Below are 26,354 nucleotides of genomic sequence, written 5' to 3'. Positions count from 1 at the left end.
TGGGAACAACTCAGTTCAGAATGTGCTGGTATTTATTGTTGATAATAATGCACATTTCTCTTACCTGGACATTTCTGATGCTATTGACACACATAATTACACAGAGATTGAAATGGAGAAAGCTAATTTATTTAATCATATCCTGAAAAAACAAAGCTGATTTTGATTAAGGAATATTTTGACAGCTTACTCATTTTGTCTGAAGTAATATTTCCCCGTTCTAGACAAGAGCAATGTTGGAATGTAGAACTCTAGCAGTGTTTGCTCTAGGAAATGTTAATGTCAGTCTTTTTATTTGTTGAGTGCATTTGCTTTATTTTAGTATTAAAATCATCAGTTGTACCTGGTTAGTACAGAATCCTGCAGAGAACATTTTCTTTCTATAAAAATTCCTTGTAGACTTTGGTTTTTTAGATTAAATATTAATGTATCAAGTTAAACCCACTCCATGTCACAATGTAAAGATATTTTAAATAAATATGCAATTTAAGAGACAAGATAATGTGTTTAAATAAAAATCCTAAAAGAAAGTTTTTCAGGGATATATGAGAACGGGCTGTAATTTGTTAAATTAAATTTAATCACCACATTTAGTTTTAGGCTATCTGTGCTCTATACAAGTCTTCAATAGTAATGTGTGGTATAGGAATCAAGCTACTGTGTTTTGTGTCTGCTACTAGCAGATCATTTCTAGTTCTGCAACAGGTGTATCAAATAAAGGCAGCATGGCTCAAAGAGGTAAAGGTCAAGTGCTTTTGCAACTCTCTGAATCATTAATGGAAAAAAAATACAAGTGTAGTACTGCAGGTGGTCTCAGATGTACAAAACTGTTTCCACTTCAGAAAGAAGGTTCATTGCTATCATTGGAAAGAGGCATGTTTACTGTCTGCCATCTCTCTTTATTTCTATAGAAAGTTGACAGAAGCATTTTTATTTTTAATTTTAATTTCAGCCTGCTGAATTTCCACCCTGTGTGCTTAGAAGTTTTGCATTGTGAAGCGTTGTGGAAAATACAGTGGCCTTCCTATTGTTTGCAAGAGATCATCTTCTGAAAAAAGTGCTATGGCTTAAATATTTTTTTCAATAAGTATATTGTGCTCAGTTATAAAGTATTTTCACTGATACCCTTAGTAGAAAATCCAAACAGCAGACTTGAGGCTCACAGTACTTACTACCTTGGAATCTTGTTACACTGAATATACCTAGTAAACTATAAATGCCAGCATTCTGCAGCTTATGCGATTGTTCTTCTAGCAGCATATATTTCTGTTTGCATTGGTAGCTCTAAGAAAATGTTGATCTTTATTCTAATTCTTACTAATTTAGTTACATAAACTTAAAAAGCTAAATTGCAGTGTGTGTTGGAAGTTAGAATACTCTTGATAAGGTGTAAAAGAGATGAGGTAGATGTAGACTTGATGGCCAGGAATCCTGTTTTTTCTTCTCATGGTATACTTTTGCCATCTGCTACGTAAGAAAGAGAAGAGAATGCTTGTTTGCTTTTAGAAAGAACTTTGAGTTCTGCAGAAGCAAAGGAAAATGCCAGTTATGCAAAAAATATTGAAAATAGGCAAAACCCCTTTTAAAAATGCATGTGCCCATTTTTTTTTCTTTTTTATTATGTTATGATGCCTGTGTGAATAATATTATAGGTTGTACAACACACAGTATCTAATTATTAAAGTCACTGAATAAAAGCATGGAAAAGTAGAATCTTTCACGCTGTGGTTATTAAAATCACAATTACAAGATAGAAGCATGACTTCATAATCTAATTTGTAGTAGAAAATAACTGTCTTCAAGGTGGGAAGTCTGTCTGGGGTTAGTGGAGCAGAAGTGTAAACATACCTTGGTTAAATGGCTGGGAAGCTGTGTATGCTAAAGGCTTCCTGGCATGTAGCAGGCTGTGTAATTTTAGACTATGCAGTATATAAAAATACACTGCTGAATGTGGTTCTGGTTTATTAAAATACTGGCAGATGGCATAAGGGAACAGAGCGTGAATAGATAAGAGAGTCACTCGGTGGGTGATTAGATAAGGTAACCAGAGGCTAGTCCTCCTTCTTCTTCTCTCTTAATGCCAGTGGGTTCATACTATTCACATGCCTAGGATTTTAGTCTACTTTTGGGATGGAGCTAACTGAGGACCATTCTATTATCTGGATGAAAAAGACATAGGAAATGGCTCATACGCTCCTCCAGAACATCATTGCTTCTGAGCAGTGATTTAAACTTATGGCTGGAATGGTGCTCTGCACCCACAAGTTACTAATTTTGATTGACTTGTTTTGCTCACCTGTTATTAACAAAGGAGTTTTGAGCAAGGCTGCACACAGGCAGTTATTTTATTATGATTTCTGTGAATAGTTGTGAAAAAAATTTAATGGAGGATAAGGTTTCCCTGAGGGGGTAAAACAGAGAGGGCGAGAGAAACTGAGTTTTAATAATGTATTTTTAAAATATTGTGGGCACATGAATTTTAGACCAAAGAAACTTATGTTACATGTTGAGCTTTCTCAGTGTAGAACACAACACGGTAAAAGTTGATACACTTGGCTTCATTCTGCTGTTGCAGTGAATTCCCTTAAAATCAGGAGAGCTGCTTTCTATGGACATGTCCATGTCTTTGTCAGATGAGGGTCTTAGTTCACATTAAAGGTGGTTTAAAATGTATTTATTTTGTTATATGTAAAACATCCTCTTCCACAGTGGTTACATTACTAAGCATTACAAAAACAGGGTAGAATATGTTTTTTTGGTTGAATCAGATACAACCTGAGTAGCTGTTAGCCTGAGAAGTCTTTAAAACTTCTAACAGAATAATTTGTTTTGTAGGGTGAAATGGGTGCAAAAGGACATGATGGTGTTGCTGGTCTTCCTGGCGAAAAGGTATGTTCCTGTTTATTGACACGTAATTCAACTCCTGGGAAGTGCTCATTATGTCAGTGGCTTGTCTGTAGTTATGTACAATTATTGGGAGGATAGAACAAACACATGAACTTCTCTTTATGTGCACTGCCAAGTTTTTGTAACACTGAAAAAGCCTCTTAGGGCAGTAGTATTCTCTGCAGTTGCACTTGTTTGCATTTGTTTTTTTCTAGAAGGGTGGCTGCGCAGAGCCAAAGGAAGCCACTTGTTCCTCTGAGCAGCTTGTGGGCTGCAAGCCTAGGCAAGAGCTGTTATGGTCTTAACAGGCCACTTGATAAAGCTTTGAGATGAACACCACTGACCTCTAACCGAAGACTTGGAAATAAATAGCTGTGGCTAAGAAAGCCTGTCAGCCTGCTTGGGTATTCAACAGGATAAGTTTCACTTCATTTTGGGATTTTAGTGTGTGAATTAAGGCAGTTGTACAGGTTTACAGAGTTAAGAGCAAGTTACCTGTATTAGAGAAAGTCCACTAGTCTAAAATCCAGTATATTCAATATAGAAGACAGCCCTCTCATAACACTGAGGAAAACAGCGTGTTGCTGGACTTTCTAATCATTTGCAGCTTTCTTTTGTTCCACAGTACCAGTTGAAAGAAATGGTGGAATTTCTGCATATACATGGAAGGCAGTTAATATACAAATTAATTAAAATCCCCAGATATATGTGTTAGTGCACTGAACTGTTTTTTTTGTTTGTTTTTTTTTTCTTTCACTGGTGTCTTTAGCATTATGATTTGAGTAATTTAGATCCTTTTTCATCATGTACTTCAAGTTTCTGTTCTTTCAGTACCATAAACAAATATGCCTTTTAAAAGCAGCTGTTGCTGCTTTTCAAATATCAAGAATTTCACTGCTGTGATTTATTGGTTGGCATGCTGCTTTCACATGTATGCAACATTTTAGTAATGGCAGGGGGTTTGCTTTATTCAGCAATTGTCAAGATACTTAAACACTGAAATAACTATATTTTCACTCCACTGTCAGGGTTAAGATCTAATTAACAGGATATAGAATCACAGAACTTATCTTTCATTTTTCTTAACTGTTTCTGTCTGAAATTGTGATTCTGTTAATAATGGGAGGTAGAAGTATCTCACCAAAGAGATGAGTTAAAATAATAATATTTGCTGCTGATGCTAAGTTATATATGATAGAAAAATGGAGAGCAGACTGCAAAGATGTTCGAAGGCTTTTGCAGTATTGAGGGACTGTATCATAAAGTGTCGTGTAAAACTCTGACAAAGTCATAGAAAAGAGATGCAGATGAAGACGAAAATTAAACCAAACCATGTGTTTCATGTAAGACTAGCTACTAGTGTTCATTAAAGTGATCCTGGCATTACACATCAATTAAAACATCCATTTACTGTTAAGTACTAGTCAAATAAAGAAATGACATTTAGGAATATTTAGGAAGACAACAGTGTATGAAGCAAAAGCATCTTAAATTCACTTATTAATGAAACTATTATGTGCTGGATCTTGTAATGCTGTATACATTTTTAGTTCCCACATCTCAAAATATATCTAAGATTAATGGATAATGTTCAGAAGAGGTGTTAAGAGTGATCGAGAACATTTGGTATCTTCCAATTGAGGTGTGACAATGTAGAGTTCCATTTGAAAAAAGACACAACTGAGAGGAATATGTCATATTCTGTGCTCTGTAAAATCATGAGTGAACCAGAAAAAAAAAATAATAGGGGCTTATTTACTTATTTAGCTATTTGTTTCAGTGTGAGAACTAGAGCATCAAACCTATCTGGTAGCAAGTTCAAAAGGGATAGAAACAGGTCATTATTCGTACTCTATGATTAAAGATGGAAAGCTCTACCACAGGATTTAAATGATCTGGAAAATGCTTAGAAAGTTGATGGATTAAAAATCCATGGAGGTGTCAGGCATAGACACTGCTGCTTTTCTCTGAGTTCTTGAGGTCCAAGACACTGAAGTCTGGGAAACCCACTGGAGAAGTCCCTATGGTTGCCCTTTTTACTTGTCTGTAGGCATCTGTTGCTGCCACAGTTGTAGTCATATACTTGACTAGAGAAACATTTTACTTGATCCAGCTAGACAGTTTTTACTTTACTGTGCTCCCAGATGTGAATTAATGGAAAGAGCTATTGTAAAATGTTGTAAATTGAATGAGATTGATCTCGAATGAAGCTGTGTTTTCCCTTGGCTCTTTCTGTAGCTCCTTCTCTGATGTTATCTTTATTTAAAACTACCCTACATTGCTTTTCCAGTACAAGTTATTATTACAGTTTCCATGGTTAACACTGTTTGGGTTTTTTTTGCTTAGCGCCTTGCAGATTCTCTCTCAAGCCAAATCCCAAAGCTCCTGTTAGTTTATGTAAGGCTCAACAGTGAGATCGTATTTAAGATCAAGACCCTGCTTTTCCTCAACATTATAATTCTTCTAATTCAGACTACATAAAAACCATGCTGTTGTTGTATATCAAAATTAACTACCACAGAATCTGAAACTAGCAAAACCAAAAGCTGTTTTAAAAGAAGAAAAAGCAAACAAAGTATTCTGAACATGAATAGATAGATGAAAAAACTGACATCCAGCCACCAAGCTTCTGCTAGCCTGAGTTTTCATGTCTGTGCGTAGTACAGTGCTTTGTGAAGTTATTAGGTCCTTCCTGGAGGTTGAATCACTGTGTTTTCTTCATGTTTTGAATGGTGTTACCATGCTCTGTCTCTCAGTTGATACATCAAGAACTCAAAAATATAAGAGGAGAGTGTTCTGTGCTAGTGTTAGTTTGTAGCTCTAAAAAAGAAGAGGGCAATTGTCCTCCCTTAGAAGAAAAGTTGTGTCATTTGTAGAGTATCAGAATTCAGGGGAAGTTCAGAGTGCACATTAGGAAAAGATTCTTCACTGAAAGGATAATTGATCACTGGAACAAGGTTACCAGCAAGGTGGTCAGAGTTCAAGGAGCATCTGGATGACACTCTTAGTTGTATGGTTCAGTTTTAGGTAGTCCTGTGAGGAGCAGGGAGTGGGACTCAATGATTATTACGGGTCCCTTCCAACTCGAGGTATTCTATGATTCCATGATATGGAATACATTGCCATGATCCCTTTCCTGCAGTCAGGGTTTATTTGTAGCTCAGCCTTCTGGGGAAAATTATCCAAGGTATCTATCAAATCAAGATACAGGAAGAACTGGAATGTTGTGGTAAAGCAAACGCACTGTTACTCCTCTGAGGCCTTATGCCTACGCTGGCTTAAGGGTGTTCAACAAAGTCTGAGGACAGCAGAAACACATGTTAAAGAAAGCAGTGTATTAGCCTACTTTGGTGATTAACAAGTGAATTTTTCTCTGGATACTCTTCTGAAGCCATTCAATATAACTGGATTGTGGCCAGAGTGCTGGCTGTATGGTCTGAGAATAAGCATGCTGAAATTAAATCTGTCCCTGAAGTGGCAGTCTGAGGTGACTAGAGTTCCCTAAGGTGTAGGATGACAGTCACCTATCTGCTGCAAATCAGGCTTCACAAGTTCAACAACCCTGATGTGGCAGTTAGACTGACCTCATTATGACAAAAACTGATTGCTCTGCCACGAAGAATGGTCTTCATTCATCACTGCCATGTGCAGGGTCACACCACTGGTGTGATGTGAACAATGTTGATACATTACTGGAAAGTATTCCTGCAGAACAAGTTTAAGTATTTTCCTAGTGTTCCTGTCATACTGAAGTGCTGAGAGGACTCTCTTGTTGGTGAGACTGTTGGTGAGACCCTTAGGCTTCTTCTTCACTGTGGTTAGAGTGTCTTATTGCTTGCATAAAGGTTGTATTTGCGCATTTCCTTTGCATAGCATCTACTAGGGAATTGATACAGATAAGGATGGTCAACTTCACTGCTATGCATTTTGTGTCAGGAGAGACTCTTCCGGCCCAGGAAACAATTAGACTTCGCACTAACTAGGTCACGTGTTGAGTCCTCCTTTTGTAGTATACTTCTAAATAATCAGAATAATCTGACTATTTAAGGAGGTATAGACTTTGCACCATGACCAGAAGATCAAATATTCCAGCCTCAAAATGTGTTCTTGGTGAGGCGGGGGGGGAACCAAACCAAACCAGAAAACAAATCAAACCAACCAAAACAAACAAACAAAAACAAACCAAACAAAAAAGCCCCAATCAAAAAAACCCACAACCAACAAAAAAAACCCAGACAAAACACCAAAAAACCCCCAACAAATCAAACAACAACAACAAACCAACCCACAAGCCACCAGCTCTTTTTCTTTCATTTACAAGAAGTTCTTTCTGTTCCTTTCCTTTCCTGAGCTTTTTAAACTCAAAAAGAGGGAGGGTTTGATTTGCCACTATACTGTTGAGGTTTTTCTCTTTCCTGCCCTTCATGTGTCTCTCATCCATATAACTTCTTTCCTCCTCCTTGCTTCTGGGTCTATAATACCATCAGGATGAAGCTCCATATTTAAAGTTTTTTTTGATGTCTTATACTCCTGATATCCCAATGTACTCCTGTGTTCACAGGGAGGAAGTATTTCTGGTCCGTGATGTCTTGACAATCAGGATGAACTTCTCAACTGTCTTGGCATATTACGTTTTAGGGTATAGACAGTCTCTGGTACTCAAAGTTTAGCATGAGTGTTCCTACACCTGAAGGAAAGGTTGCTACCATGGCATATACTTTGATACAACATAATAAGCCTCTTGGGGACTATGTGTGTATTATTGGTTCTAGTGAGTAATTGGCTCAGTTCTTGGCTATTCCCTATTTGTCTTTTTTCTTTTTTGTATAGCAAAAATACTTTTTTCTTCCTCCTTCGTCACTGCATTCTTAAAAATAAAATAAATCTAGTCAGAATTTAGAAGGATCAGAAGACTTACTAATCTAAATTTTGTTTTCGCCTGTTCTTCTTTATCAATACTTTCATAATAGTTACTTTCTTATGGTCAGTGATACACAATACGTAGTGGCGGTGAAGATACATCTATGTTTCTGAAACTACACTTTGCCAAATACTCATGAAACCATTATATTTCAATATTTGACTTTCAAATGGTTTAGCTTTACTGTTGTAGTTTTTTGTACTATTTTTTGCAGTCCAAATTAAGACATCCTAAAATATTAAATATATTGAGTAAGCTTTTTAAAATAGGTGGGTTTGCACAGTAATCCTGAAGAAGTAGTGAAATATCCAATATGCTGTGCGTTTGCTACTGCACATGGGTGCTCCGTTGTGTATTAGTAAAATAAACAGTTTAGACAGAGTGAAAGGAGAAATAAATGCTTATGTGAATAAAAATAATGTTTGTCACTACACAACTTAGATTTACATTCAGACTAGAGAAAAAAATTGAATGTACATTTCAAGAGCTCTACCAGCTGCACAAGTGCTGTTTGTACTTCAAGAGTCATGAAAGTGAGATTGGGTTTACATGAGGCTTTGCAGAAGGTATCTGTAAAAAGATTGGTCATTTTTTGTTCAGTTGTGACAATGGCCCAACAAAGTGTATATGTGAAGTCATAAATTTTGTGAGATATAAGATAACAGGACTAGAATATATAATGCTTTTTGTGGTGGTATTTTTCTCATGTAACTGTATGAGATGGCTAACCAAAACTTAAGTGTTCTCAAGTCCATTATCAGTGTGCTGCCTTCAGTTTTAACTGTCTCTGAAGCCAACACTGATTATTTTATTTTTGCTAAATTCAATTACCCTTTTGAAATAGAGTTCTCCTTATATTTGGTAAAGGTAAGGAAATGATTGGTAAAAGGATTCCCAAACTGTGATATTGATATCAGTTGTGGTATGCATGCTGCATTAAAATGGCACGTTAACACTTCCTGAACAGCTTTCTTTGCATTTCCTGGTGGGAAGTGCTACCCTTTTCCTTAGTAGTACCTGAGAAAATGCATTTGAAAACTGCTGCATTATAAGATTTTATTTTTAAGAAGAAATTTAATTCAAAAGCTCAATATAAAACATGGCTTAGGAATACCCAGTGCTTTGTTTTTTTGTTTTCATATATATATATATATATATATATATATATATATATATATATATATATATATATATATAAAAATGTAAAACTTTTGAAAAAAAATTAACAACTAGATGCTGGTATAGCATGTGACTTCAAAATACTTTCAGAGATGCCTTTAATACCCATCTCCATACTGAGTTAATCCAGGGTCAGGTCTTCAGGTCTTTATGTCATAAAACCCACAACTGGAAACTTGTTAAATGGACATCCAGATCAAATCTTGTCATCATGAAGATCCTTGTGACTATTGACCTGGTTTCCCCATTGCTCCAGCTAAACCATGGAAACTGTCTAGAACTTTCCAAGGCATATTTGATTTTGTAGAAGAGCCATAGTTATATGGCCTGTTATACCTGCTCCTGGAGCATCAATCACTCATGCAAATGAACAAATCTGAGGAGACATTGGTGTTGAGCTTACAGTAATGCAGTCCTTTCCTTGCAGCTGTCTTGAAAGATCTCTGGACACAGTGCCTTCCACATTTCATGTGCTGTACAAATCCTTGACAGGGGTCAGGGTATTTCTGAAGCAACTCATCAGCATCTCTGAGAAAGCTTCAAAAAATGCATGTGGAGCACTGGATAGGTACTACTCAAAGCCATCTTACGCAGCTTTCCTGTCTTTCATTCAGTGCCACCCAATTTCTCAGCTGCTGTCATTGTTAATAAATTGTATTTTGACACTTTTAGATTGGGTATGGACATAAATTGTACAAGTAATGCAGCTTTTGAAAAATCCTTTTACTGCTTAGCTCTAGAGTCTCCAACAGAGATTAAAAATGTATAATATAGGAAAAATCATTCAGCATCAGAAAGCTTTTCAATGTAAGAGAATCGTGAGCTATAGTAACATAAAGCTGAAACAACATTTCAGTAGGAAATACAGTGCAGAAAACAAGGTTTTATGTATGAGTAAAGAAGTAAATAGATCACCCTCAAAAAAGAAAGACAGTGATTTTACAGTTGGAAACTTTATCACCACTGTGTTAAAGCCTTAAGTTTGGGAATTGCTGGTGATTGGAAATGCAGCAGTTGGGCACCTCTACTACAGCAACAAATTTGATGCAGCTTTCTTAAATTCTTTTTGTGTTTTCAGTGGTATATCTGTGTGTCATTAGCACACATCTGATATTTAAGAGATTAAAAAATGTGAAAAGAGTAGCTCCCTATAGCTTTCTAATGCATGAATATGCTTTCCAAAAAATCTTACTGGGCCAATACACCTTAGACCTATATGTTTTTTATCACTTGTTTCATTGTTTCAGCATGTATAGTTCTTGCTTTCTTGTTCTCGCTCTCTCCTTAGAGTTACAAGGAAGTGTTTTTAATAGCCTTTGATCATAAATTTGATTCCAGAGAGCTGTCTGCTGCACTGACTTATTTTTGCCTTATTAGGTGATTTTTGCAGTTCACAACTCCAGGAACTGTTGAGCTCCCTTTTTTTTTTTTTCAATTCCTAAAGCTAAACGACAGCAGTTCAGTTCAGCTCTCGATAGAAAGCTCTGGGGAACTGAATTACCTTGCATGCAGTGACACTGCTTGGGTATTCCACTCTGGAGGGAATGGTGCTAGTGAACACTGTAGGTTGTGTACTGTTGGTTAGCAGAGACTTGGTTTGTAATTAAAGAATCATAGTTTTTTTTAAGAAAAGAAAGAAATTTGTGCTTTCTTCTGTCAGCTAACCCGTCAAAGGGAAACTGTGGCACTGCCTTCTGTCCTCTTGCAGTTTCCCTCAAAATCAGATTAGTATGTCTCAGTAGAACAAAAGTGCAAAAGAGCTAGATGTTTGTATTGCTGAGCATCAAAGCCACAGACAGTGACACTGGTGAGATAAGAGTAGGGGTGGAAGGGAATACCCTCTGGTGTTTGCAACAAAACTGTAATAACCCACAGAATGTGGCCAGCCACAGGGCCTGGCGTGCAGCGCCTGCCATTGTGATGTGAGGTGTGGCCAAAGAATCCAGAGGTCACCATCCATTTCATAGAGGTCTGGGCTGCTGGGAGCAAAATTGAGAGTGGCATGCTGCCATGCAGGACAGGCTTTTGTTAGCATGTTATGTAATGTGGAAGTAAAAAATAATGCAGTTGTTAAATAATGCAGTCGTTAAATGCAGCTCTTTGTTCCTTAATCAGATTCATGAATACTCAAGCTGTGAGCCTGGCTGGCTCTGGGGTTCTTAGCTACATTTGAAAAGCCTCGGTCAGGACCTTACGACTTGGAAAGGGTGGGGGGAGGCTTGAGGATTTTTCGTCAATTGTTCCTAAATTATATTTATTGTTGTTTTTCTTCTGGGAGGTTTCTGTAGCACATAGATTTCTTTCTTTCTTTCTTTCTTTCTTTCTTTCTTTCTTTCTTTCTTTCTTTCTTTCTTTCTTTCTTTCTTTCTTTCTTTCTTTCTTTCTTTCTTTCTTCCTTCCTTCCTTCCTTCCTTCCTTCCTTCCTTCCTTCCTTCCTTCCTTCCTTCCTTCCTTCCTTCCTTCCTTCCTTCCTTCCTTCCTTCCTTCCTTCCTTCCTTCCTTCCTTCCTTCCTTCCTTCCTTCCTTCCTTCCTTCCTTCCTTCCTTCCTTCCTTCCTTCCTTCCTTCCTTCCTTCCTTCCTTCCTTCCTTCCTTCCTTCCTTCCTTCCTTCCTTCCTTCCTTCCTTCCTTCCTTCCTTCCTTCCTTCCTTCCTTCCTTCCTTCCTTCCTTCCTTCCTTCCTTTCTTCTCTTTCAGTTGTGAGGGCTGTAGATTTTGAAACTAATATTTCGAGTGCTTCACATCTCATCAGAAAGTAGGTCTTTTAGAAAAATACCCATTATTGCAAGACTTGATGTTGTAAATGCTGGCAGCAGTGTGTTGCAGGAGATGGAATAATCAGGGAGGAAGGAACTTTTTCACTGTAGTGCAGTATTGTACAGCTTGTCTGACACATTTTGCTTAGTTTTGTTTGTTTTCTTTTGAGGAATTAGATATTGAACTTCAACAAATAAAGATTTAGGACCTGGGGAATTATCAATTCGTATTAGATTAATTTAAAAAAGAGTTAAGTTGTGTTTCTGTTACTTATTTAATTTATATCCAGCAGTATTTTTCCCTAAGAACTTCTTATACAAGTAGTGCATGAGATTTAAAAAATATATATTAGCCTCATGCAATGGATAATTTATATGTAGTACACTTTGTACAGAGGTTATAGATAATGCTGTTTGCCACTGTGACTTGAGACCTATTAACTATTTAGACTTCTTTGTCCCTTTTTTTCAGTGGGTGAGCTGTATCAGTCATATAATAATTTAAATAAATCCACCACTGATGTGAATTTTTAATATCAACGAATATACTTCTGAAAAATCCCTTAGATGATGTGAGTTTTATATTCCAGATTCTGTGTGTATTGCTATTTTTTCATTCATAGGTGCCAAGTTGTTGGACATAAAACCTGTTTTTTTTATTCATACAGTAAAATCATTCATAGGTACTGAAAAAAAGAATGGGCTTTTTTTGAATTCCCACCTCTAGACAGTATTTATCAACACCTAAGATTCATATTGCATGTTTCAAGTCTGGATCGATTAAACCAACATGACACACTGAGGTTGGGCCAAGTCTTGTCTAATCAGCAGTCAGCGCTGTTGCTCTGGCATGAGGCTCCCAAAAATAGAAACACAAGAAGTCAAACAAGTAAGTGGAAGGGCACTAAAAGAAAAAGTGCTGCTAATTCCATTGTTGACTTTCTGTCTAATGGATTCTTGTTCCCAGGCCACGCTAAGTAAAGCAACTGGCGTGGGTGTGTTTCTGCAGATGGCTCAGCAGTGACACACACAGCCCAGCTGGCTGACAGGTGTTTTATTTGTATTTAACAAGTACCTCACACAAGCCAGATTTGTATTTTTTTTGTACAGATACTGAGAAGTTAGTCAGCTAATGCTTTTTCTTCAGAATTGACACCCCTCTTACTAATTTCTTTTTGTTGTGAAGGGCAGTTCTGTTTTTCCCTTACAAATGAAGATATTACTTTAGTTTCTAATAAGGCACTAAATGGGATAAATTAATCCATAGTTAATTTAATAGGTCTACACTGTTACCTCTACCTGTGGAAGATGCACATTTTATTTATAGCTATTGACATTAAGATCTCAAGAAAAGTTTATTTAGCTGTCCACTTCTTAGAATGAAAATGCCCATAAAGACTGTGCATGGAAGGAGAATGTCAGCCTTTTGGGATACAGCTGTTACATTTTCTGTTCATGTGTCTTCCCATAACGTGAGAAGGTCTTGGGACTTCCTTGGACAGTGTAGTGCAAGCAGTTCCCTGCCCAGAGGAGCATGCAATATTGATAGGGATGCAAGGGAAGAGCAAAGGTGGGAAAAAACAACAGGCAAGAATAAATTGTGTACAATGCTATTCCCTTTTTATTTCATTGTAAGCTACATAACAGCACACTGCATATATTGGAGATAAATTGTTTCAATGATTGTTTATTTAATTACACTTAGTTTTGTATTTTATTTTTTTTAATAACTGTGGGTGGAACAAATTATGATCTTTGTGGCATTTTTTAGTCACTGCTGGCAAAATCAGCAATGGAAATAGAGTCTCAGGATGCCCTTACAAATAATCTTTAATTAGTGTGAACTCTCAGAGCTTCAGCCAGTTGGATGTATCAGGGACTATGACCAGTTTTCCTTCCCCCACCCCTTCCTGTTTCTTCATACTTTAAGTCTGAGCATTTTTCTTTTCTGGTACCAAATACATGAGGTGGAATACACTGAGACTTCAGGAACTGTTAACAAAAATGCATGGCTCTTTGCAGTGACAGGGTTATAATGCCAGTGTTGTGAAATTGCCAGAAGAAATACCACCCTTTAGAATACAGTGTACTGGCAGTACTTCTGCTGAACCTTGGAAGAATGAGAAAGGAAGGTAGCTGGAGAAACGTCTGTCAGAGTAGTGTTGATTCTCCAAATAAACATTGGGTTATGTGGTAGGAAGATTAAAAATTCATGCAAAGAGCCTGCGTCCCTTGTTCCTTTCTGTCAGGCATGCCACATCTGGGATGCGGAGAAGGCTAATAAGCCTAAAAGAGGTTAAGAAAAGGACCTGAAAGGAAAAGTTACAACCCTGCTGGGCTGAGATATCACTGTTCCCCATAAAGCTGCTTAGAATTCATAGTCATGGAGTACACCTGGAGATTTACTTTTAGGAAGCAGTTCCCAGGGCTCCTATGCTGATAGTGGATCCACTGATCCCAGATTCACAGATGGGGAGCTGTCTGTTGGAATCCTAGATATGTGATACATATATCCTCTTCATCCAAATGCTAGCCTGTCTCCAAAATACATAAAATATTAAAAGGCATTGTTTTTTTTTAAGTGAAGAGATATATTTCTTGGGCAAATTTAAACTTCCGAGTGTAAATGCAGACACGGAAACTGCATCTTGAACTGCTTTATTCATCAACAGTTGATAGAAAGCTTGCAGCTACACATGATATTTCAGAAAAAGTACTCATCCGGTTAGTTCCTAAATCAGAAATTCCAGTTTATATGCAGTCTAATGTCTTTTTATTCACTTTAAATCCCTAGTTTTGCTACTGCTTCTTTTGCATTTCATATTTGTGTGGTTGGACATCAGACTTAATAGAGTTTAATGATCTGTGGGACAGATCGTTGCTAGTGTAAACTGGCATTTGTACCAGCTGAGAACTGTACTCCTTAGTCTTCAAGTTATGGAAATGGATGATGGTGATGACATTTCCTGCAGTAAAAAACAGCTTCTGACATCTAAGAGGCTGACCAGTGCTGTTTACCTTCCTAATATAAATTTGAGGGTCAAATTGTTATGGTGAATGTAGCAGTCATATTTTATTACTTTGAAAGGACCTCAGCAGTTCATTAATATTGGATAATGCTTTTTAACTTGTATTTGACATTATTGCATTTCAAATATTATTTTAGCAAAGCAAATTAGATTAATTTTTAGTTCTGTTGACATTTTAATAGGATTTAGATTTACTTTAACACCATGTTATAGCTGGCTTTACAATAAATCAATAGATGTTGTGTAAATCAAGGAATTTTTGACAGATCTGCTGTAAGGGAAAATCTAGAAAAATCTATCAGTTGAGTATAAGGTCACTTCAATTTTTTTTCTACCATGTTTTTTCAGATTATAGAAATATCCAACTGGCTAGACTTAATTTTCTAAACTTTTAATCCATAAGACATGAATTTTTGAGAACCTTTGCAGCCACAAGGCTATTTGTTCATTCCCAGTACTCTACAGGAAGTGTTCTCGTGGAGTATGTTTGCAGATAAAGGTTGTAGGTCAACTGAACTGGATTGTTTTCAAGCCCATGTTCAGTTCATGTGTCCATTACATTTTTAAACACTTCTTTGTGCTAAAGTAAAGTGCATTTCTCACCTAAGGAATGTACCTGGTTGATGAGACATTAGAAAAGCTGTTACCTGAGTCATTTGTCAGTCCAAAAAATATAGGAAAAAATTGTAAAGGCTTGAAAGGCCTGAAGATGAAAAATGAAGAGAAACAGTCCTGTTCCACTGCTCTTCCACATTGTCTAGAATTTTCTTCTTCCTTGTAAATTCTGTCATTACAGTCTGTGAGGGCTCCAAAGAGGCTAATATGTTTCTTCTCATAACTGAGGAACTAAACCCAAATTATCTGAGGTTATGTGCTGATAATAGGTGCTGCCTTAATTTTCTTCTGTTTGCTGTTTAATTACTTGCCGTCCAGTTCTGTGCTGTTTGAAATCAGTGACATTTAAGAGTAGTGACTGGAAATGTGTTTTCTGGACTGAGCTGTCACTTGTTGGTGAAGGTCAAGAAGTTAGCAGTTGTCATTTCTTCAAGGGCATGTAGTTGCAGTGAATGCCACTTGTATTTGCCAAATGCAGAAAGAACACCTACTGATAGCAGAGGCTCTGCTTGTGCTGATACTTTTTTGATGGTATAAAAACTCCCCCTTGACACCTGTCCTAGAGGCTTCAGACAACTGTTATCAGTTTTTTGCAAGAAAGAAAGAAAAAAAAAGGCAATATGCTAGACTGTAGTTATGTATGAAAATAAATGTAGCGATAATTTCATCTCACGTTTTACAGAACAACTTCTCTGAATTATCATGCGTGAGAGAAATTTCTGGAAGCAAAATACAGGAACAAACTTGACTTAGGGACTTTGAAATGTGTGCTTTATGTATTTGAATATAGAAATCGTGCGAGTTCCGTGCTTTTTAAGACAAGCTAATAGCAAAAAAGGCAACAATGCCAACAAAAGAGAGTGAATTCTGGAGTGAGGAGCTCTGTGGACATATTCTCTGAAGCTCTGAGCTGCCTCTGGCCACTGATTCACTGGCTTGCATGCAAAGCATCAAAACCTGAATTTTCAAGTGTTGTTTAATTTGGAATGTATGAATGTCTAGGTGCCTGAAAGGACAGGCAAGTTAGTCTTGTTCCAAAGAAGGTACCAGGAAGGGTTGAGAATGAAGAAAAAATTGTCTCCTGAACTCAGATTATGTTATGAGGTGTGAATGTGAATGCTATGGCTATTCTCATTTGCCTTTCTCTTGAGCAGCTACATAAAAATCCAACAGCAAGTGTGGAGTACTGGTAGTTCAGCAGTAACTACGTGGCAACAAATGGATCAGTAGGTGAAGTGAAACCAAAAAGTCGTGATATTTTGCAGAAATTTCCTGACATAACCAATACAAGAGATTCGCAAAGCAAGTTTTAGAGAATATCAAGTGAATATATTTTTATGTGATTAATATTCTACCAGGTGATTTAAATATAAACAGGAGGCTGTTTGAAGAAAGAAGGAAATATTAAAGTAGGCTAAGGAAGGTGTCATATAATGGAGTATAATTGATGTGGGTTTTTTATCCAGTAAGGTGAAGCTCTTTTCCCCCTGGTGGCTAGGGACTGGCTCCCTACGTGCTCCACGGGGTAGAAGGCTGCTCCAGCCCCCAGACAGTACATTGTTGAACATTCCACTCCATTTCTGCAATGCTAAAAATAGTTGTTCTCATTTTAAAACACCAAGCTATTAGATTATTCCAAGGGTCTGGCATACTCAGGGTAATGGAAGGCACTTATCCATAAATTATCAAAACAGTAAGTAGCATTTGACAGTGCTGATTTTACTTCTATTAAGATAAGTTTCCTTGCTAGTAATCCTGGACTACCAAGCCTGTTCTGTAAATCAAGCTCCTGGCTGTGCCCCAGTAAGTTTAAAAATAAAAGGAAAAAAAGTTTGCTTTTTGTATTGAGGATGGAGGAGCATTTGCCTGCTTCTTAGTGTTTTGGTTTGTTTTTTAAATAATGATTTGCAGAATCATAGCTGCAAAATACTGGAAGTATTTTACAGTAATTGTTTAACTTTCCCAGCCTTGAAGAGAGTCTTACAAAGTTTCAGCACGTTTGCTGTTATAAATCATGTTCATGCATAAAAGGTTCCAAATAGCAAAACGCATTCCAAGTGGTTGATACAAGTTTCTCTCAACTCTTCTTGTTTTGGGTTTTATTTTAATGACTAGATAATGTGATGCCTAATTGATTTTTGGCACCATGTTGTTTGGCAGTACAAGTAACCAATGCACAAGTTCACATACTTGTATGTTAAGAAGGCCTCTCCTTTTATTATTTTTTTTTACATCTTTTAAAATATAAAATATCTCTTCTTTAGGGGCAAAATAGCTAAATGTGGAAGTTGAGCTATAAAAATAAATGCAATTGCACTCTAAGAAAGTTGGTAAGTGCACAAATACAAAACATCTTATTCTGTCTTGAAAAGCTTTAGGTATAAACTGAAACCCTAATTTTTTTAAGGTGCAATTACAGACTGCAAAATCAATATATTAAAAACCACGATTATAAATACTCTGCACATTTATGAAATAGTTAAACCAACCTAAACATTCGTAATTGTAGATTTAATAAGAATCAGCATTGATGCAGGAGGTTATTCTTGCATTGCTGTTTTGAAGGGATAAGAATTTCTAGAAAACTGATTAAACAGTGCAAGGCAAAGCATCTATGTGTTGTCTACACACACCAAAAAAAAATAAAAAATAATAAAAAAAAAATCTGGTTTACTGTTATCCAGTAGGGATAGCAGGGAAGATGAAATACTTTTATTATCCAGTAACTATTACACTATGAATAATTTTTCAGAATTCACACGGTAAATCTGGAGAAAATGAAGGACTAAGGATTACTTGTAATGATTAATTAGAATTTTTCCTCAGCATGCTAGCATCTATTTTTACAGAGGGGAGCTGGAAGAAAGATTTTGGAACGTGCTGTGAGTGGAGTTAGAAAACTGCCATTTTAGCAAACTATTTTAAGCTCTGTTTTAATTGTTGGATATCATGAGTGCTTTGTATTTATTTCCTTAATTACTTGTATCATTTTGATGTGCAATTGTTCTTTTATTGGCTCTTTCTGTTGTTAAGAGAGATTGGAGTTTTTCTTTTGTCTCTCCTCTTTCTTGTTTCTTTTTTTGTGTGTGTGTGAGTGTGTTTCTGTGAGGCATTTGTCTTCTGCTTGGCTTGGAATCAAACGAGTGAACTTCCAGAACTTTCTTTTGTTGCTGAATTCTGGCTTGGCTAGAAAACAGAATTGGATAGTGTGCAAGTTACTAAGGCAAATTTCTGTCAAGGAATTAAGACCCATGAAAGGAATGGAGAAATAATTTTACTTTAGTTGCCTTTAATAAGTTTTCTAAGCTCCCATTTGAAGTCGTATGAGGATGGATGAATTCTTAGCTTGGTAACTTTAGATTTATTGAGACCAAAATTAATGTACTTCACAGTGGCACAGTTAATAAATCAGCAAATGGAGAGTGGTTCTTAGCTTTGAGCAATGCCTGGTTCTCACTAGGTATATAATTGTTTAACAAGCTTTGCTAAGAAGCAGTAGCAAAAGAAACTGCTGCAATATTTTATATTTTATATTTTCATTGTAAATGAGATATTACTAGGTTTTAACTATACACTTTGTTTGGAAAGCCCTATATTAAATGCAGAATTGAATGGTCAGTAGCTTTCAACTCAGAGCTATTGTTTTTCTTTTATTCTACTAGTCCTTTTTAAGATATTAAGATGAAGTTTACGATGTTACTCAGCTTGGGTAGTTACATTTTACTCTTTTAAACAAGGGGCAGAGGAGGCAGTAATTTGACAACATATACAGAACATTCACTTAGGAAGCAGGAGAACCAGATTTTTGTCTGTCTGGTTGCAGAATATCAAGATTTGCATTTCCTCCTGCTGAATAGGTCGGGTGCTGCCCTAGAGATGGGGTAAAGATCTGAACCTCCCATCTGACCAGAGCATAGAAGCAGATTGATGGTTTCTAGGTTCTGCATATTTAGATAAAATGTAATTGCCTGGTATTATCCAAGTGAAATGTATTTTAACAAGATAAAAGTCAACAGACATGAAGAACTCCAGAAATCAATTCAACTGTTCTGCAGAAAAGGAATGAGAAGCAATCCATGTACAGATGTTTTTTTTTCTCTTGACTTAGCTCAGTCATGAGTTAGATCTGTAAAATGATGGCTGTGTACATTTTGTTTCAGGGCGAAGCTGGCTTAGTAGGTGCTCCTGGCATACCTGGTCTTACTGGTTCCAAGGTAAAAAAAATAAAAATAGACTAATAAAGCAGCCTAATTTTATGTATTTTCACTCTCAACATCCTTTTTGCCAGCTGCCCAGTATCTAGATTGGATTTTAATTACATACTCAGTTTCTGAGTTGTATAAGGTAACAGAGGAACTTCACTTTCAGCTTCTCTTTCAAAAGATGAAAGATGTGACATGCAGTAGCACAAACCTGACAGTATTGTTTTGCACCAGGAGCAGTCATCCAGGTCTCAGAACTGTGCTGGTTTTTCCAGGCAGAAGGTAGCAGATTAAAAAAAATAACATTTGAGTCTCATGATCTCAGCAAAATGAGATGAGGGACAGCACTGCTTCCTCTGCTCTTCCATTTTAATCCTTTGCTCTTATCCAGGGGTGGAATATTGTAGGAAGGCCAGAACTTGCAAAAAGACATCTGTGTTATAGACTTTGCTGATAATATTTGTTAAAGTTGCTTGACTCTCCTAATGATCAGATTTTGTTTCTGTTGATTGCAGCTGTGTTTAAGCGTAAGTACTTGGAATGAAACCTTAGTGTCATATGTGTCTGTCCACCTAATACCTTTTAGAAAATTGCAGGCGAAATAGTTCTGCTGATCCAAAAATGAAGTGGCTACACACAAAAACACCAAACATTATTTTGTTCGTATGAAAATATCAACTAAGCATTCTGCACATGACCTTGATGCGGAGGGCTGATTTGTGTGTCTTTTGGGCAGATACTTCCCGCAATGTAGCGTGAAGAGAAGGAAGGAACTTATTTTTTGCAGATGAGGTAGCCAGCTCTGAGTTCTATAACACGATTACTCAAGTCATATATTCAAAGCCAGGATGTCATTGATTTGTACTTTAGATATATTTAAAATCATATCAGCAATCCTGCAGTGAGTATTAAAATTAGTGATTGTCCATTAAGAGAATTGTGTGAAATGTTTTGTCTAACATGAGAATTCTGACACAGAAGGGAAAATATAAGTCAGTCATAAACGGTCTTAAAGGCCTTTTCCAACCAAAACAATTCTGTGATTCTGTGATGTGTTATTTTTCAACTTCCATGTTTTTATTTTGGCATCATGAAAATTCTTTGAAGTAATGTCAGGGTTTGACTCAGGATCAGCAATTAAACCAGCAACAATAATGCTCTTGATACCCTCCCCTTCCCACCCAGGTAGGGAAAGCAGAGAGAGAATGAAGGAGAGAGACTTTCTGGATTGAAAACTAAACTAGACAGCTTTAAATACTAATGATACAATTCATATGTACAATTACCTACAAATATGTTCAGGAAGTGCAAAACCATATTGCCTCCCCCCACCTGCAGCAACTCCCCTGGCATCTCCTGAGCTGTGAGCAGTTCTGAAATGTCCTGGAGCTTCCAGAGAGAACAGCAGAGGAGACAGGAGCTGAAGGGAGAGGGATGAGGGTCAGGAACGCATGGGCCTGGGATCAGTGGTGATGGATGGACGGAGTCCTCCCCGGATGCTGGTCATGCATGGAAGAGAAGGGCAGAAGAAGCAGGAAGGGGAATGACTTCCATGATCCCTGACCTTATACTGAGCTTAAGTAGATATATGGAATGGAATGTTTTGGCCAATTTTGCTGTTTGTCTAGTCCACTTCTCCCTATGGGAGGGCTGCAGATACAGCTCTTCTGCTCCTTTAGCATCTGAAGCCGCAGAGCAGAGTCCTTGATGTCTCAGAAACAACATAAACATTCCAGCATTATCAGTCCACTAGCTGGAAAACTTGCTGCTAGTTAAAAGAAAGTTCACTGAATTTAAAAAAAAAAAAAAAAAAAAAATCAATGAAAGAAAAAAATTACTTCATTCTGGCTCAAACCAGGACAAGTAACTTGCCAGTGGCTTATATTGTTATATTTTTAATGCTGTCAAATAGATGTTACCTAAACTTATTTCTCTACACTTTCTTATTTTCACTAACTGGAAATAATGTGTTGGTTTTTTTAATTCAAAATTTGCAAAAAATCAGGATATCTAGGCTGTATTTCTGAACAACAAAGAATTAGTTCATCACCCTATACATTGGTACAGGCAAAGAACTGACTACTTGAGCAGCAGCATTGCTGAAAAGAACCTGGGGGTTGACCTGAGTCTGGATATAAGCTAACAGTGTTCTCCTGTTGGGAATAAAATGGACCATGTATTGGACCACATTTGTAAAACTGCATCTGGCAGATCAGGGAAGGTATTTTCTCCCTTTGCTTGGTGGTGCTGCATCTGGTGTGCTGTGTCATGTTTGGGGGATCTTCCACCCTCACTTCTTCAAGAGATGTGGAGAAACCAGAGAGGGTCCAGCAGGGAGCCAGTGTATGTTTAGGAGCCTAGGAAACAAGACCTTTGAGGAGAGTTTCAAGAAACTAAGTTTGTTGAGTCTAGCAAAGAGGAAGCCAAGGACTGATTGAGACTGTCCCACAGGCCTAAGAAACCCAGATGATTGATCTGCAAGGGTGGCTTCCTAAAAGCCCAAGAATAGTCCATTCTGATGATGTGCAGGGAGTTGAGTGAGTATGGCAGAAGGCCAGAATGGATGAACAGGTAGTTCCTGACTGAGCTCAGACACAAAAAGAAGTTAAACAGTGGAAGCAGGGGTCAGCTACCCAGTACGAATATAATAGAAACATTGCCAGGGCATGACGTGGTGGAGTTAGGAAACCAAAATCCCATCTAGAATTGAAACAGAGGGATTTGAAGGGCAGCATGAAGGGCTTCTGTAAAGTGCATCCAAGACTGAAAAGAAGTTTGATCCAATGCTTAAAGGGGTGTGGGACATGGAAAAGTCTGAGAGTACCTGTTGCCCTTCTTACCTTGGTTTTCACTAATCAAGTTCGCCCTCAGGCCTCCCAGGTCACTTAAGCCTCCTTGCAGTGTCTGAGAACGAACCATTGCCTGCTGAAGGGGAAGAGAGTGTTAAGAAGCACTTAAGCTAATTGAGTATTTGCAAGATACTAAACAGTGTGCATCCTGGGGTGGTCAGGGAGCTGGCTGATGTCACTACAAGGCTGTTCTCTAAAATTATCAAAAGTCATGATGATTAAGGGAAGTCTCTGATGACTGGAAACAGGCAGACATCACATTCATCTTCAGGAGGAATCCAGGGAACAACAAGCCAGTCAGTCTCATGTCTGTCCCTGAAAAATTATATAGCAAATCCTGGAAGACATTTCTAAACACGTAGAAGGTGACTTGGAACAGCCCATATGAATTCACTGAGGACAGATCATGTCTGACCAACCTGATTTCCTGCTCTGATAAAATGACTGCCTGTGTGGATTAGGAGGGAGTAGTAGATGATGTATACCCTGACTTTAGCCAGGCGTTTGGCACAGTCTCAAGTCTTATTATCATAGTCAAATCTGTGAGGTATAGACTAGGTGAATGGACAATAAGGTAGTTGGAAAATTGGTTGGATTGTTTGGTTCAGAGCTGGAATAACTGCTATGTAGTCCAACTGCTGCCTAGTAACTAGTGTCCTCCCCCATGGATGACAGTATTATTTAGTGTCTTTATTAAGAACCTGGATTGTTGGATTCTCAGCAAGTTAATGGATGTTATCAGATGGGGGGAAGTAATCAGGACACTGGAAGGTAGAGCAAGAATGATGTTCAGTGGGACCTCAACATGCTAGAGAAATGAGCTAATATAGAACTCATGAAGTTAGGCAAAGCCAAGCATGTGTCACTCATGTGTCATGCTTTGACACTGGGCTGGCAATTAAATGACTGACAGAAGCTCTCTGCTAACCGCTTTTCCTTCCTAGAAAGGAAAGGGAGAGAGAATAAGGAAGAGAGAATTATGGATTGGAAAGTAAACCATAGAGCTTTAATTAAACAGTAGTCATTAAAAGGAAAATAATTAAATATATAGAAAATAATATCACACTCCACCCCAGTAACACTCATGTCACCATCAAAGCTGAAGGGCAGGCTCTGGGAGAGTCTTGGACTTGACTCCTAGAGTCAGTGAGAGACAGGAGCTAGATGCAGGAATGCACAGATCCAGGGACAAACGGATTGGGATCTAAGGTAAAAGAACAGGTGAAATCCTTCCAAGATGCCAGTCATGGATGGAGAGAGCTTGACCCTTGGGGTGCCTCATATTTATCCTCAGAGTATGATACATATGGGCTGGAATACTTTGCTTGGTTAATTTTGGTCCCCTGCTTGGTCTGCTACTCCCCATAGGAGGGTCACAGGTATGACCTCTTTACTCCCTTTTGTTTCCAGAGCATAAGAAGTTTAACAGAACCAAGCAGTGGCCTTGGTTCTACATACCGTTCTCTAGCAGTAACTATAAACATCAGGCATTATCAGTTCTAGAAGCAGACACAGGCTGAAAAATACGCTGTTACTTTCAGCAAGTGCAGCTACTTAGAAGAAACGTAACTGAAAAGTGACATTACTAGAAATAAAATTCGTTCTATCCTGTCTCAAACCAAGACAATGAGGTTCTGTCTCTGAGAAGGAATAGCCTCATGTTACAGTACAGATTAGGTGCCAAATTGGTAGAACACAGCTCTACAGAAGAGGAATTGGGTGTCCTGCTGGATGCCTTTGTCATGGAGAAGGCCAACTGCATCTTGGGCTGCCTTAGCAAAAGTACCTGGAGTACTGTGTCTAGTTCTGGAGCTCCCAACATAAGAAGGTCATGGAGCTCTTGGAGAAAGTCCAAAGAAGGGCCATGAGGATGATCAGAGGGCTGGAGCACCCCTCCTATGAAGACAGTCTGAGAGAACTGGGGATGTTCAGTCTGGAGAAGAGACCAGCCTTCCAATACCTGAAGGGGCCTACAGGGAAGCTGGGGAAGGACTTTTTAAAAGGGCTTGTAGCGAGAGGACAAGAGGTAAGGGATCAAAACTGGAGGAGGGGAGATTTCGTTTGGACATTAGGAAGAAATTTTTTAGTCTGAGGGTGGTGAGGCACTGGAACAGGTTGCCCAGGGAAGTTGTGGAAGTCCCATCCCTGGAAGTGTTCAAGGCCAGGTTGGATGGAGCTCTGAGCAACCTGATCTAGTGGGAGGTGTCCTTGCCCATGCACGGGATTTGGGGCTAGATGATCTTTAAGGTCCCTTCCAACTCAAACCATTCTATCATTCTATCACATATGGAAAGTTGTTTCACTTGATCCCATTCTGCATGCTTGGTCTTTGACATGCATCTGAAATTGATCCCTAAGCTGTTGATTGCATGAGCCACCCCAGAAACAAACAAAAAGCAGCCACTCTAGGTGGTTGATGAAAAGTCCAGATCTATTTTAAAATCTATACATTTGCACATCTTCAAAGCCTTTAATTTAATTCCCAAATGTGTAGTATATGATGCTCTATCAGTTGAAATATTTGACCGAATGCTGCTAGAAATTTTGTATGTTGTAACCTGTAGTTAACCTTGAGTAAACCTTAGACTTCTATATAAGGAAGTTACACTGAAGGGTGAAAGAATCTTTAGCCTTTGCTCATTGTAACTTCTTGAAAGTAATTTAGAAAATACTATATGCTTTACTTTGGAAATTTTCCAGCCTTTTCTTTTTCAGACCTATAAAAATCATATGCATTGTACTGAAGCAGTGAGTCTAAATTCTAGAGACTGACATAGCCATGCAAACCATCTTCTGCTAGATGATTTGAAGGAAAAAAAAAAGAACATGGGATTGGGGGAGGATGGGTTACTTGGTAGTTTTTGTGTTACAAGTATATATTTTGGCTGTATGTCTCACAAAATATACAATTATATATCACTATGCTATAAACCAGGATTTTTTCTTATTATAAAAAAGCCAGGCTGCAGACTGTTTGGTGAATACATTGAATAGGAAGATTGAACACCAGGATCTTTTTCTGAGCTAGAATTTATCAAATTGGAACTGGAAGAGCATTGTAACAGGTCTCTTTATTGAAAAATAGTCAAATAAATAATTCAATCTGCTTAAATAAGATGAGATTGAATTAATATGTTAAAACTCATCCCTTCTGTTGTTGCTTTTTTGTTGTTTTTTTCTTCATATTTGGGTAATTAAATATCATTTTAAAAGTGAAAGAAATAGGGTTTTCTCAGTAAATTGTATATGTATATTTTTCTCAATTGTTCTGGGTTTTGGATGCCTTCACAGCTGACTTTATCATATTTAAAATATTAATAGGAATCAATGTAATAAAACTGATTCTGCAAAAGAATAACAGGAGTGCAATGAGCAGGTTTGCATTGATGAATAGTTCAGAATTTTTCAAGCCAAGAAGATCCTTTAGGCTGAATGGAAGAATGATTGACTACTGTTAATTGACAAAACTGGAAAGCCATTTAATTTTTTTACAGAAGTTTTGCACCTTTTTGAATGAAACACAGTCAGTATCCAAGTGATTTCTTATGTTTTAGTCACATTCTATAAATCAGTGCAATAAAAGTATTTTAAGGAATGCAATTATTTTAAGAATATTTATGTTTGAGATTTTTTTAATCATTTTATGTTCCAGGGTGAACATGGCTTTGCGGGTAGTAAAGGTGAAGAAGGTGAAAAGGTAAATTATTCTGTCCATGTCATTTATTTTTTGGTTTAACAATTTGATATATGGCCAACCAAGTAGATCTTTGTTCTGAAGGTTTTCCTTAACTCTTTCATTTATAAAATTCTTATTTTTTTTACTACAGAAATGATTGCTGAAACACTTAAGAACAAAGAGGCTTTTTTGCATGTTATTCAGTGTCATCAGTGCTTCTTTCAGAAACACTTATTTTTTCAG

At 37.5% G+C, this 26,354-nt stretch overlaps 1 protein-coding gene across 3 annotated transcripts in view; it reads left to right on the top strand.

Moving 5' to 3' along the window:
* The window catches only part of COL19A1 (collagen type XIX alpha 1 chain), a 182,040-nt gene that overhangs the window by 38,573 nt on the left and 117,113 nt on the right, over positions 1 to 26,354 (top strand). For 2 of the 3 annotated variants that reach the window (XM_051615561.1, XM_051615563.1), the window contains exons 9-11: positions 2,836 to 2,889; positions 19,545 to 19,598; positions 26,088 to 26,132. In XM_051615561.1, coding sequence (XP_051471521.1) covers positions 2,836 to 2,889; positions 19,545 to 19,598; positions 26,088 to 26,132 — 153 coding nt within the window. The remainder of the gene's footprint in view (positions 1 to 2,835; positions 2,890 to 19,544; positions 19,599 to 26,087; positions 26,133 to 26,354) is intronic. The other variant, XM_051615562.1, reaches the window with a different exon arrangement.

Source organism: Apus apus, chromosome 3 (assembly GCF_020740795.1).
Source record: "Apus apus isolate bApuApu2 chromosome 3, bApuApu2.pri.cur, whole genome shotgun sequence".
Taxonomy (NCBI): Eukaryota; Metazoa; Chordata; class Aves; order Apodiformes; family Apodidae; genus Apus; species Apus apus.
This window is presented reverse-complemented; position numbering and strand designations above follow the sequence as displayed.